Below are 12,138 nucleotides of genomic sequence, written 5' to 3' on the forward strand. Positions count from 1 at the left end.
GCTTAATCAGGAGAAGGTGGGACTTCCCTGGTGATCCAGTTGTTAAGACTGTTTGCTTCCACTGCAGGGGGCACGGGTTTGATCCTTGGTTGGGGCCTAAGATCTGGCATGCTGCACAGCGGGGCCAAAAATTAAATAAATAAAAATTTTCATAAAAATAAAAGGAAAAGCTAACTACCTAAAGGTACTAGATCATCTCCCAGCAGGACAGAGTTTATTTCCAGAGTGAAGTTTCTCAGAATTCCTTATAGAAGTTGCTGTTTTTCCAGTAGTCATGTATGAATGTGAGAGTTGGACTGTAAAGAAGGTTGAGCACTGAAGAATTGGTGCTTTCGAACTGTGGTGTTGGAGAAGACTCCTGAGAGTCCCTTGGACAGCAAGGAGATCAAACCAGTCAATCCTGAAGGAAATCAACCCTGAATATTCATTGGAAGGACTGATGCTGAAGCTGAAGCTCCAACACTTGGCCACCTGTTATGAAGAGCCCATTCATTGGAAAAGACCCTGATCTGGGAAAGATTGAAGGCAGGAGGAGAAGCAGGCAGCAGAGGATGAAAAGGTTAGATAGCATCACCGACTCAATGGACATGAATGTGAGAAAACCCCAGGAGATAGTGAAGGACAGGGGAGCCTGGTGTGCTGCAGTCCATGGGGTCATAAAGAGTAAGACACGACTTAGCGATTGAACAATAACAAAAGCCATGGACCAGGCTCTGGCACTTCTTGTTTATATTCTTACTTCATCTTCACGTGAGCCCTGAAAGGCAGGGGCTGATTCCGCTTTCAGGTGAGGGAAGTAAGAGAGATTGAATCACAGGCCTTGTGCCACACAAACCGGTCAGTAGGGTGTCGGCCACTCTCCAGACCTGGATTTGACCACTGGATTCTATGGCTCCTGTTGAATTGACCCTCTGTATCCATGGGTTTTGCATCCACAGATTTAACCAAAGATTTTGATTTTGATCCCCAGCTGGTGGAACCTGTGGGAAAAGGGGGCACTTGTGCGCCATCATTTTCTTTTCTTAAAAAATTTTCTTTATTCATTTATTTAGTTTTGGCTGCACTGGGTCTTCAGTGTTTCATGGGCTTTCTCTAGTTGTGGTGAGCAGGGGGTACTCTCCAGTTATGGTGCACGGGCTTTTCATTGCACTGGCTTCTTTTATCTTTTTGGAGCGTGGGCTGTTGGGGGCGGGGGGTATGGGCTCAGAAGTTGTGGTACACAGGCTTAATCACACCAGTGCATGTGGATTCTTCCCGGACTAGGGATTGAACCTGTGTCTCTTGCATTGGAAGGCAACTTCTTAACTAGTCGACCACCAGGGAAGTCCCTGCGCCATTGTCTTTAAGGGCCTGGAGCATCCTTGGATTTCAGTATCCTCAGGGATGCTGGAACCAATCCCCCACAGATATTAAGGGAGGACAGTCTTTCTACCATACGCAAACCTCAGTAGCTTTCCAGGACCTTCCAGATTAAGCCCAAATTCCTGACATTCAGAGTCTCTCAGGCCTGCACCCTCCTTTTCAGTCTGAACTTCAGGATGTTGACCCAGAGGCCTCGGGCAGCCGAGTTGATCCACTCACCGTTCATTGAGTACACACCATGCTCCTTCACCTTTGCCCTCGTGTTATACCACTGCCTGTAACGCCCTCCGCACCCTTTCTATTGGGCTTCCCTAGTAGCTCAGATGGTAAAGCATCCACCTGCAATGCAGGAGATCTGGGTCCAATCCCTGGGTTGGAAAGATTCCCCCTACCGGAGAAGGAAACGGCAACCCACTCCAGTATTCTTGCCTGGAGAATCCCCATGGACAAGAGGAGCCTGGTGGGCTACAGTCCATGGGGTCGCAAAGAGTCAGACAAGCCTGAGCAACTAACACACACTCCTTCTCTATCAAGTGATTCCTGTTTATCTTTTAAGGTCTGGTTGCATTTACAACCAGAAGCCTTACAAGAAGCCTTCCTTGATGCGGTCATTTTAAAACATGACCTCGAATTCTTTGACACTTCTCTCCTGTAGAGGTGGAACCTCATTCCTATCCGTTCGAGTGCAGGCTGGTCATGGACACTTGCTTCTGAAGAATAGGACAGGGACTTCCCTGGTGGTTCATTGGTTAAGAATCCGCCTTTGAATGCAGGGGACATGGGTTCAATCCCTGGTCAGGAAACTAAGATCCTACCTGCCACGGGGCAACTGAGGCCACAGGCTGCAGCTTCCAAGCCTGTGTGCTCTGGAGCCTGTTCACCACAGCTAGAGTGAAGTCTAAGTGCTGCAACAAAAGATCCCACATGCTGCGAGAAAGTTCCTGCATGCTGCAACTAAGACCCAAAGCATCCAAATAAAAAAAAAATATATTAAAAAAACCCATAAAGAATAAGGAGTAGGATAAAGAATAAGGATAAAATAAGATAAAAGTAAGGACTAGAATAAGGAATAGGTGTAAAGGTACTATAGCTTCTTTTGTGCTTTCTCTCTTGGCTGCCTTGCTCTGGGTGGGTTGGGGTGGGGGAGGGTCAGCCGCCATGCTGTAAGGACACTCAAGCAGCCAAAGGAGAGGTCCGTGTGATGGGAACTGGGCCTTCCTGCTGACAGCTTTGTGACTAAACCATCTTAGAAGCAGATCCCCTGGCCACAATCAAGCCTTCAGCCTCTGCTGACATCCTGAATGCAACTGCCTGAGAAACCTTGAGCCAGAACTGCCCAATGAAGCAGTTGAATTCCTGACCCATGGACATTGTTGTGAGTTGCTAAGTTTTGGGAGTAATTTGTTACGTAGCAGTAGTGAACTAATATTCTTACCTCCCAGCAAGGAGTGCTGCCTGCCTGCTCTGAACCACTGGTCACCTGCAGCATCACTAATTTTGTCTCATAATTTTTAAGATCTGTTGTTGTTGTGTGGTTGCAAAGTCACGTCCGACTCTCTTGAGACTCCATGGAGTGTAGACTGCCAGGCTCCTCTGTCCATGGGATTTCCCAGGCAAGAATACCAGAATGGGTTGCCATTTCCTCCTCCAGGGGATCTTCCCGACCCAGAGATTGAACCGGAGTCTCCTGCATGGCAGGCAGGTTCTTTACCACTGAGCCACCTGGAAGGGGGCCCTTCCCCAGTACTTCCAGTGACCAGTGTTTAATCATGTGGGGTTAATTGATTAACTAGCACAAGAGCATTGTGTAAGAACACACCTAAGGTTTTTTTGGTTGCCAGATATAGATACTAATGGGTAAGTTGGATGTGGGGGTGATTCAAGAGAATTTCTTTATCTATAACACACAGGGTCATGATTAGACCTGGAAATTAATTGGCCTGAATTCAGGGGCTTTCTGTGGGCACAGAAGGCTGTAAAACTTGTGTTCCTGGGAGTGCTATCTTATGAAAGTGCTGGTTGGGGCATACTGTAGCAGGAGTTGGGGAAGGGAAGAGAGGCATGTTAGAGCCTCTGATTATGTGTTGAAGTCTTTGCAGTTGATTAATTACAGAAATGATTTATAATTATTATAGAAAATTGAAAAAATACTGAAAAGCAAAAAATTATCCTTAACCTATAACTCAGCTTGGCAAATATCCTTCAAGAGTGATGTGTACATCCACAGGAAGATATATATGTTGGAAAAAAAAAAAGCATCAGGACTTCCCTGGGTGGTCCAGTGGTTAACAATCCGCCTGCTAATGCAGGGGACACGGGTTTAATCCTTGGTCTGGAAAGATTCCACGTACCTCAGAGCAATTAAGCCCATGTGCCACAACTGCTGAGCCCACCCTCTAGAGCCCATGAGCTGCATCTGCTGAGCCTGTGCGCCCTAGAGCCTGTGCTCCTTCACCAGAGAATCCACTGCAGTGAGAAGCCCGAGCACCACGGCTAGGGAATAGGCCCCACTCGCTGCAAGGAGAGAAAGTCTGCACTCAGCAATGAAGCCCCAGTATGGCCAAAAATAAATAAGTAAATAAAACATAAATACAGTATACTAACGCATATATATGGAATTTAGAAAGATGGTAATGATAACCCTGTATACGAGACAGCAAAAGAGACACTGATGTATAGAACAGTCTTATGGACTCTGTGGGAGAGGGAGAGGGTGGGAAGATTTGGGAAAATGGCATTGAAACATGTGAAATGTCATGTATGAAACGAGATGCCAGTCCAGGTTCAGTGCACGATGCTGGATGCTTGGGGCTGGTGCGCTGGGACGGCCCAGGGGGATGGTATGGGGAGGGGGGAGGGAGGAGGGTTCAGGATGGGGAGCACGTGTATACCTGAAATTAAAAAAATAAAAAAAAGAAAAAAAAAATAAAAATAAAAAAATAAAAAGGGACCATATTGTTCTGATCCTTACTTTTCTCACTGAGCGATATGACATGAGTCTTCATACCAACATAACCAGTACAGATCTCCTTTTAGAGTTATTTTATTGTATGGGCATACTTCCGTGTATTATTTATTTTTCCCTTATTGATATGTACTTCAACTATTTCCACTGTTTTCAACCCATAAACAATGTTTCTACAAATATCCTTGTATACACTATTTTTGTGTAGTTGCCCAAATAGCGCTTTAGTGTAAATTCCTTACAGTAGGTTTACGGACCAAAATACCTGAACATTTTTCAGGCTTTGGACACATTGTACCAAATTGTCCTTCAGAAAGTACCAGGCACATGCTTATCTGTAGTCCTTGCCAGCACTGACTTTTCTTTTTAATTTTGGCCAATCTGATAGGTGAAAGATGTTATCTTCTTATTATCTTAACTACTTTAATAACTAGGGAGGCTGGGCATGTTTCACTGGTCATTTTATATTTCTCCTTGAGCAAATTGAGTCCTTCGCATATTTTTGTTTCCTTTACAAAACTTATTTCTTTGAAACTGAACTATGCAAGTAATGTAGGTCTACATGCTTGTGAAGCATCCCATATATAAAGCAGAACTCCCTTCCCTACTCTCTCCCTCTTCTTGTTATAATAACTTTTTGACAGTGTGAGGTATATTCTTCTGTATTATTTTCTGTGCATTTATATACATACCTATAAATAATTTTAGGTTTTGTTTTTACTAAAATGCGGTCACGTTCTCTGTGATGTTCTGAATTGCACCCCTGCCCCCCTATATTCAGTAGATCTTGGAGAGCATCTTATGTTAGCAATATGGAACTACTGCTTTCTTTTCGAAACATATTTATTTTGGCTGCATCCGATCTTAGTTGCAGCATTCAGGATCTTTCGCTGTGGCAGGCAGGCTTCTCTCTAGTTGAGGCATGGGCTCTGTAGTTGTGGTGTGTGGGCTTAGTTGCCCTGAGGCATGCGGGATCTTAGTTCCCCAACCAGGAATCGAACCTGAGTCCCCTGCATTGGAAAGCGAATTCTTAAGCATGGGACAACCAGGGAAGTCCTCAGATTTCTTTCCGAATAATTGAGCAGTTTTATTTAAAGTGTACAGTTTAATGGTTTTTAGTTTATTTACAGAATTGTGTAACCATTACCACAATCAATTTTAGAACATTTTTCATCAGCTCCAATAGAAACCTTATATCCTGTAGCTTCCAAATCCTCCATTTCTCTGAGCCCTAAGCAACCACAAATTTACATTCTGTCTCTATAGATTTGCCTATTCTGGGCATTTTATATTAATGGAATCACATAATATGCAGCCTTTTATGTCTGTGTCCATTCACTTAGCACAGTGTTTTCAAGGTTTATCCATGTTGCAGCATGTGCCAATACTTCATTCTTTTTTTCAATGGTTGAATACTATTCTAGTGTCTGGATATCCTATAATCTGTTTATTCAGAAGTTGATGGGCATCTGGGTTGTTTCCACTTTGGGGGGTATTATGAATACTGCTGCTGTGAACATGCGTGTACAAGTTCTTGAGTGGACGTGTGTTTTCACTTGTCTTGGGGGTATATACCTGGGAGTGGAATTACTGAAATGGTAGTTCTTTTTATGTTGCTGGGTTCAGTTTGCTGGAATTTTGTTGAGAATTTTTGCATTTATTTTCATAAGCTGTATTGGCCTGTAGTTTTCTTTTCTTGTGATGTTAATTTTGGTGTCAGTGTAGTACTAGCCTCATGAAATAAGTTGGGAAGTGTTCCCTCTTCTATTCCTGGAGGAGTTTGGGAGGAATTAGTATTACTTTTTCTTTAAGGGCTAGAATTTACAACTAAAGGCCATCTGGACCTGGGCTTTTCTTTGTGGGTAGTTTTTTGATTACTAATCCAACCTCTATTATTTATTATAGGTCTTTTTAGATCTTCTGTTTCTTCCTGAGTCAGTTTTGGTAGTCTGTGATGGCTGGGGATTGTCCATTTCATCTGCTATGTATTAGTCGCTTAGCTGTGCCCCACCCTTTGTGGCCCCATGGACTGTAGCCCAGCAGGCTCCTCTGTCCATGAATTCTCCAGGCAAGGGTTGCTATTCCCTTCTCCAGAGGATCTTCTCAACGCAGGGATTGAACCTGGGTCCTCCGTATTGCAGGCAGATTCTTTACTGTCTGAGCCACCATGGAAGTCCCCATTTCATCTAAGTTATCTAAATTATTGACACATGGCTTCCCATAGTATTTGTATTTTATTCTGTGTAGCTTATTCTGATCAGTTTCCTATAGATCGATATTTAAGTTGTTTCCACTTTTTTTTTTGCTGTTACAAACAATGCTTCAGTGACCATTTTATTGTGTCTCTCTCTGTGTTCATGTGTCAATGTGTTTATAGTATATGTTCTAGAAGAGGAATTGTTGGGTCAGCGGTTTGTGTATTTAAAAATGTTGATTGATTGTTTCTATCTTCTTATCCTCTTTCTTCTCATCTTTCTATCCTTACTAATTTGTATAAGTTCTTTTTTTAAAAAGTTGTCTGTTTATTTGGCTGTGTCAGGTCTTAGGTGTGTCATGCGGGCCTTCTGTTGCGGCTTGAGGGTTTCTTTCTAGCTGTGCTGTGCAGGCTCAGTGATTGTGCTGCACGGGCTTAGTTGCTTTGCAGCATGTGGGATCTTAGTTCACCAGCCAGGGATCCAACTGCCTCGCCTGCACCGGGAGGTGGATTCGTAACCCCTTGACCACCAGGGAAGTCCCTGTGTAAGTTCATTATTATTCTTGGTATCCTGGAGATTGGAGTTGGTTAGAATCCACAGAGCAAATGGGAAGGATAGATTTGAGAGCTGGATGTTTGTTGGCAGCTTCTGGTCAAAGGTGCTTGACGTGGGTGCCCGAAGCTTGTCCTCAACCCTGAACATTCACATGTGGGGTTTCCAGACTCTGGAACCTGAACTTTGCAGAGGTTGGAAACTCTGCCTCTGATGGGCCAGTTTTAGCTTGGGAGAGGTCACTTGGAGTCTGAAGCAGGGCCTGGTTTCTGCCCATGACTCCATAAGGGTCCTTCCATGGTGGTTCTCTTCTGAGAATGTGGAGGCTGACGGGGACATCAGGCAGTTCTGGCCTGTGGGTGCCTGCAGAGGAAGGCAGGATGGATGCCCTACCTCTATGTGGAGAAGCGACAAGGACATGTTTTCTTTTCACTGCTTTCTTTTGTTCCCTATTCATCTGGGGACAGTCCATTCTGTGTGCTGATTAACTCAGGGCTTGCCAATGCCCAGAAGAAAGTAGAGCTCTTTTCACAGAATGGGAAGTGGGGACACTTCTGGTGGAACCTCTGCCTGTGTTTTGTTAGGATACAGCTTTCAGCCCCTCACCCTTCCATTCCACCTTCTTTTTCTCTTTTTGGTCTTATCTGGAGTTTACAAAGTTGGCACCAAAGTAGGTTAAAATTTTTACATAGTTTATGATTTTAAAAATAACCCATCCAGGCTCCTGGAGGCTGCAGTTTTCAGGCTTTGCTCTCAAGTTCTCGGGTTCCCAAAATGTCCCTTGGGGACAGCGGACAGGGACAGGCAGAGGTGACCCGCCAGGGCTCAAGCTTTCACAGCTGTTTTGGTCAGGGCGGCATGCTTTAACTGGTTTTGTATGCTGGAATTCTAAGTGAGACTTTTGTGAGGAGACAGAAGGGGCTGTGTGTTGCCACAAAACTTGGAAGTCTATTTGTGTGGGACATCTTGGCCCCACTGTTGGGTTGAAAGCATCCCAAGCACAAATGCTGCCGGACGGTGAATCTCCAGGCGCTGGGGAAACCTCGGCTTTTCCCAGGGGCCCCTCCCTCTTGACAGAGACTGAGTAACTGTTCTCTCCAGGGCCATGTGCCAGCCTGGGCGCGCTTTGTTCCCCGTCTTGTTCTATGGGGTGTTCTGGCCCTTCCAGCCCTGCAAAGGCGAAATCAAATTATCTTCTTTCTTGATCCAAATGAATTTCATCCCTGGGGAAGCCGGGGTTGAGCTTCCAGACAGTCAGCAGGGAGGCTTTTTCTCTCTACCTCCTGGCTGACGCCCTGTCTTTGTCTCTCTGCCCTGTTTGTGTCTTTCAGTCGGCGGAGTTCTTCGAGATGCTGGAGAAAATGCAGGTAAGCATCCTCAATGTGGGGGTGGGGTGGGGTGGGGCAAGGCCCGGGTGGGAGTGCCGCAGTGACCTCAGGACACAACACCAGGAGAAACCCACGGGCAAAACTCAGGTCCTTGGAGGGAGGGCAGAGGGGAGAGCACTCACAGTTCTGAGGGCCTGGGCCATTTCCACGTGAACAGCACTCAGGATTCTGGAATGGTTCCTGCCTGAAGGATGGAGAGAAGATAAACAGAACCTGCCAGCAGGGCAGACGGATGTGGGGAGGGTTTGAGAGGGTCCGTCATTCCTGGAATGGGTCAGAAAGAAAGCCCCTTCTTAGAGGAGTCATCTCACGTCTGGGAGGCAGAGCAGCCAAGTAGGAGACAGACCTGAGTTCAAATCCTGCTTCTAACACTCGCTAGCACTAGCTCCTACCCTTTTCTGAGCCTCTGGTTCCTGTTTTCTGTCTACTCACTGTTCTCGCTTCACTCTGATGCCAAACGCGTGGCCGTTTTCCCACACTAAACAATTCAGCGACACCAGCTGGGTGCCCTACAATTTCACCCAGTTCTGACACAGTCTCCCTGGAGATCTCACAGGTGAAGGGCTCAGTCCCACAAGACCACCCTCCTCTGACTTCAACCCCAATCCCAAATCCAGATTATCACTCGTGTTTTGACTCACTGGCTATAAATCAGAGGTTCCCATGATCACTCCTTGGTTCCATTAATTCACTAGAGCGACTCACAGAACTCAGGAAACCCACTGACTTACTAGGTTAACAGCTTATTATAAAAAGAGAGAACTCAGGAACAGCCAGATGGAAGAATGGCCGAGGGCAAGGTATGTGGGAAGGGATGCAAGCTCCCATGCCTTCTTCAGGAACAGTGTGTGTTCACCAGCTAGAAAATCCCCATCCTTGTGGGTTTTTGTGGAGGCTTCTTTAAACAGGATGATTGATTAAATCATTGGCCATTGGTGATTGATTGACTCTCCAGCCTCTCCTCTGTCTCTGGAGGTTGAGGGTGGGGCTGAAAGTTCCAACCTTCTAATCAGGGTTGGTTCCCCTAGCAACAAGCTCCCATCCTTAGGGGCTTCCCAGAAGTTACCTCATTAACATAAGCTTATGAATAACAAGACACCCCTTTCACCTTTCTGGTTCTGGAGCTGTTTCAGAAATGAAGGACAAAGGTTCAAATGCTGTAAAAAGAGATGCTCCATTGCTCTTAACACCTAGGAAATGCCAAGGGTTTTAGGTTTTTCCTACGTTTATAGTTGGCTTTCTACAATTAGAAAGAGCTTTCCCTTTTCTCCGTTCATTTATTCATTTGTCCATCTATCCATCCATCCATTCATCCATTCACTCATTGGTATGGACTCATGGATTCTGATTATACTATAGTTTATAGTCTATATAATAAAATCTTTATTTTAATGCTCAAGTTATCTTAGATTTGGCCAGTGGGAGCCCCTGGGACCTGGCTGCTATACCAAATATATATTAATATTTCTCATAAATCATGATAGCACAGGTTCTGCAAATGAGAATGCAAATACCCACTTACATGGTTGTCCGGATGAAATGAGAAATAACAGTTACAGATGGGAAGAAGATGCTGATGATAGCCTACACATTTCAGACACTTCTCTGGGCTCAGAGATTGATAGGTGTCACCTCATTTCTTCCTGAGAAGTCCCACAGGAAGTAGGTATATTGTTATCCCCATTTCACAGATGAGAAAACCAAGGCACAGAGCTATTAAGTAAAGCACTCAAGGGCTGATAGGTTGTTATGGTAGCTTTGGAGCCAGAAGGCTTAGCTACTATGTTATGGTGGCTAAGTAGACGCTCCAGGCTCCAGGAAGGAAGATTCTGTAGTGATGGTTTGGAAGCTCTAGAAGGTAGGCAAATGAAGTGCCCACAGTCTGCCTGAGACGCAGGTGGAGCTGCTGAGAGGGTGACTGCCACCAGCAATCAAGCATGGTCCTCATGGAAAAGCCAGGTCGCCGCCCTAAGGGTGGGGAGAGGTAGGGATGGTTGAAGGGAAAACTATTATTAGTGGTTGTGTTATTATCACAAGCAAGTTATTAAAATCCCCTTCTGTGCCCAGCAGTGTGTAGACTACAAGCTAATTTATATGTATTTAGGGAACCTACAGTCAAGTTCGGAAACAGGGAGGGCCTTGGCCTTGACAGTGAGTGGTGGGAGGCAGCACATAATTAAGTAAAGCCGGGATTTCTACCTCAATCCCTGGAGTCCCACTCTGCACTCTGCCAAGCTGGTGGGGAATTTGCAGCTTGCCCTGCCTTCTCTCTGGTTGCTCCTGCAATCCACTCACCCCTATCTCTTTACCCACTTCCCTCCCCCTAGCCCTGACTCAACTGACCTCATCATTCTCTTGTTTCAAGGCTGCTGAGTTGTCTTCTCAGCTAGATTGGGAGCCTGTCAAGGGCAGGGGGTCTGTTTTATTTTTTTCTGGCCATACTACGAGGCTTGCAGGATCTTAGTTCTCTAACCAGAGATGCAACCACGCCCTCTGCAGTGAAGCTTCAGAGTCTTAACCACGGGACCACCAGAGAATTCCCAAGGGTCTGGTTTTTATGCTTCCTTTCTGTCTCCACGGCAGGTGGCTGACCCCTGTGGGTGGGTGGTCAGTTTCATCTCAGTTGAGACTACCTGGGGCTGAGACCAGGCTTCCCAATGCTTGGGCCTCTGCCTAGTGCCCACTGGGCCCCAGCCTCCAAGGGGCTGCAGCTTCCAGCTGTTCCATGTGTCTGAAAGTCATGTGGGGAAGTGGCTGGTGTGAAGTGTGGCCGGAGTCTGTCCTTGAGTGTGGGCGCCCTCTTTCATGCTGCGGGCGTGGAGACAGAGCCTCAAGTATTGTAGCATCCAGGGCTCTCTGAGAGTTGTGAAGAGCTGAGACTAAGATCCAGGACTCCTGACCTCCCTGACCGAGAGTCAAGGGATTTGAAGAAGAGCAAAATCCTATGAAGCAACAGAAGTGCACAAGCTTTGGATCCCTTCGGTCCTGGGTTCAAGTTCTATCTGATACTCTCTAGCTGAACATCCTTGGTCAAGTCATTCTACCTCTCTGAACCTCAGTGTCCACATGGCCAGGGATGAGGGAGGGGGCCATAATCATGACACCTATAGCAAGGAGATCAAACCAGTCAATCCTAAAGGAAATCAACCCTGAATATTCATTGGAAGGACTGATGCGGACGCTGAAGTTCCAATACTTTGGCCACCTGATGTGAAGAGCCAACTCATTGGAAAAGACCCTGATGCTGGGAAAGATTGAAGGCAGGAGGAGAAGGGGGCGACAGAAGATGAGATGGTTGGATGGCATCATTGACTCAATGGACATGAGTTTGAGCAAGCTCCGGGAGATAGTGAAGGACAGGGGACCGAGGTGTGCTGTAGTCCATGGGGTCGCAAGGAGTCGGATACGACTTAGCAACTGACTTAGCAACTGAACAACAATAGCAAAGGCTGACGCATGGAGAGGCCCCAGTGCTGGGCGGCAGCTCTGTCGGGGGGAGGGCACTGGAGGAGGTTTGCTCACCTGCCCAGGGCTGTTTCCAGGGACGGATGACTAACGAAGGACAAACAGACCAACTCCTGACATCACCCCTCTCTTCACCCTCCCAGTTTGCTTCCCTGGTCAGGGACTGCTGTCCACTCAGGTGGTTTTCATCCCATGTGGGGAAAGGAGGGCC

The 12,138-nt window shown here is 46.2% G+C and overlaps 1 protein-coding gene across 6 annotated transcripts in view; it reads left to right on the forward strand.

Moving 5' to 3' along the window:
• RAP1GAP2 (RAP1 GTPase activating protein 2) overlaps nucleotides 1-12,138 on the forward strand; it is a 217,756-nt gene that overhangs the window by 146,917 nt on the left and 58,701 nt on the right. For all 6 annotated transcript variants that reach the window (XR_003506667.1, XM_027516682.1, XM_027516683.1 and 3 more), the window contains one exon: nucleotides 8,406-8,441. Coding sequence is in view for 5 of the 6 variants with exons in the window: in XM_027516682.1 (XP_027372483.1) it covers nucleotides 8,406-8,441 (36 nt within the window). In the remaining variant the exon portion in view is untranslated. The remainder of the gene's footprint in view (nucleotides 1-8,405; nucleotides 8,442-12,138) is intronic.

Source organism: Bos indicus x Bos taurus, chromosome 19, assembly GCF_003369695.1.
Source record: "Bos indicus x Bos taurus breed Angus x Brahman F1 hybrid chromosome 19, Bos_hybrid_MaternalHap_v2.0, whole genome shotgun sequence".
Classification (NCBI taxonomy): domain Eukaryota; kingdom Metazoa; phylum Chordata; class Mammalia; order Artiodactyla; family Bovidae; genus Bos; species Bos indicus x Bos taurus.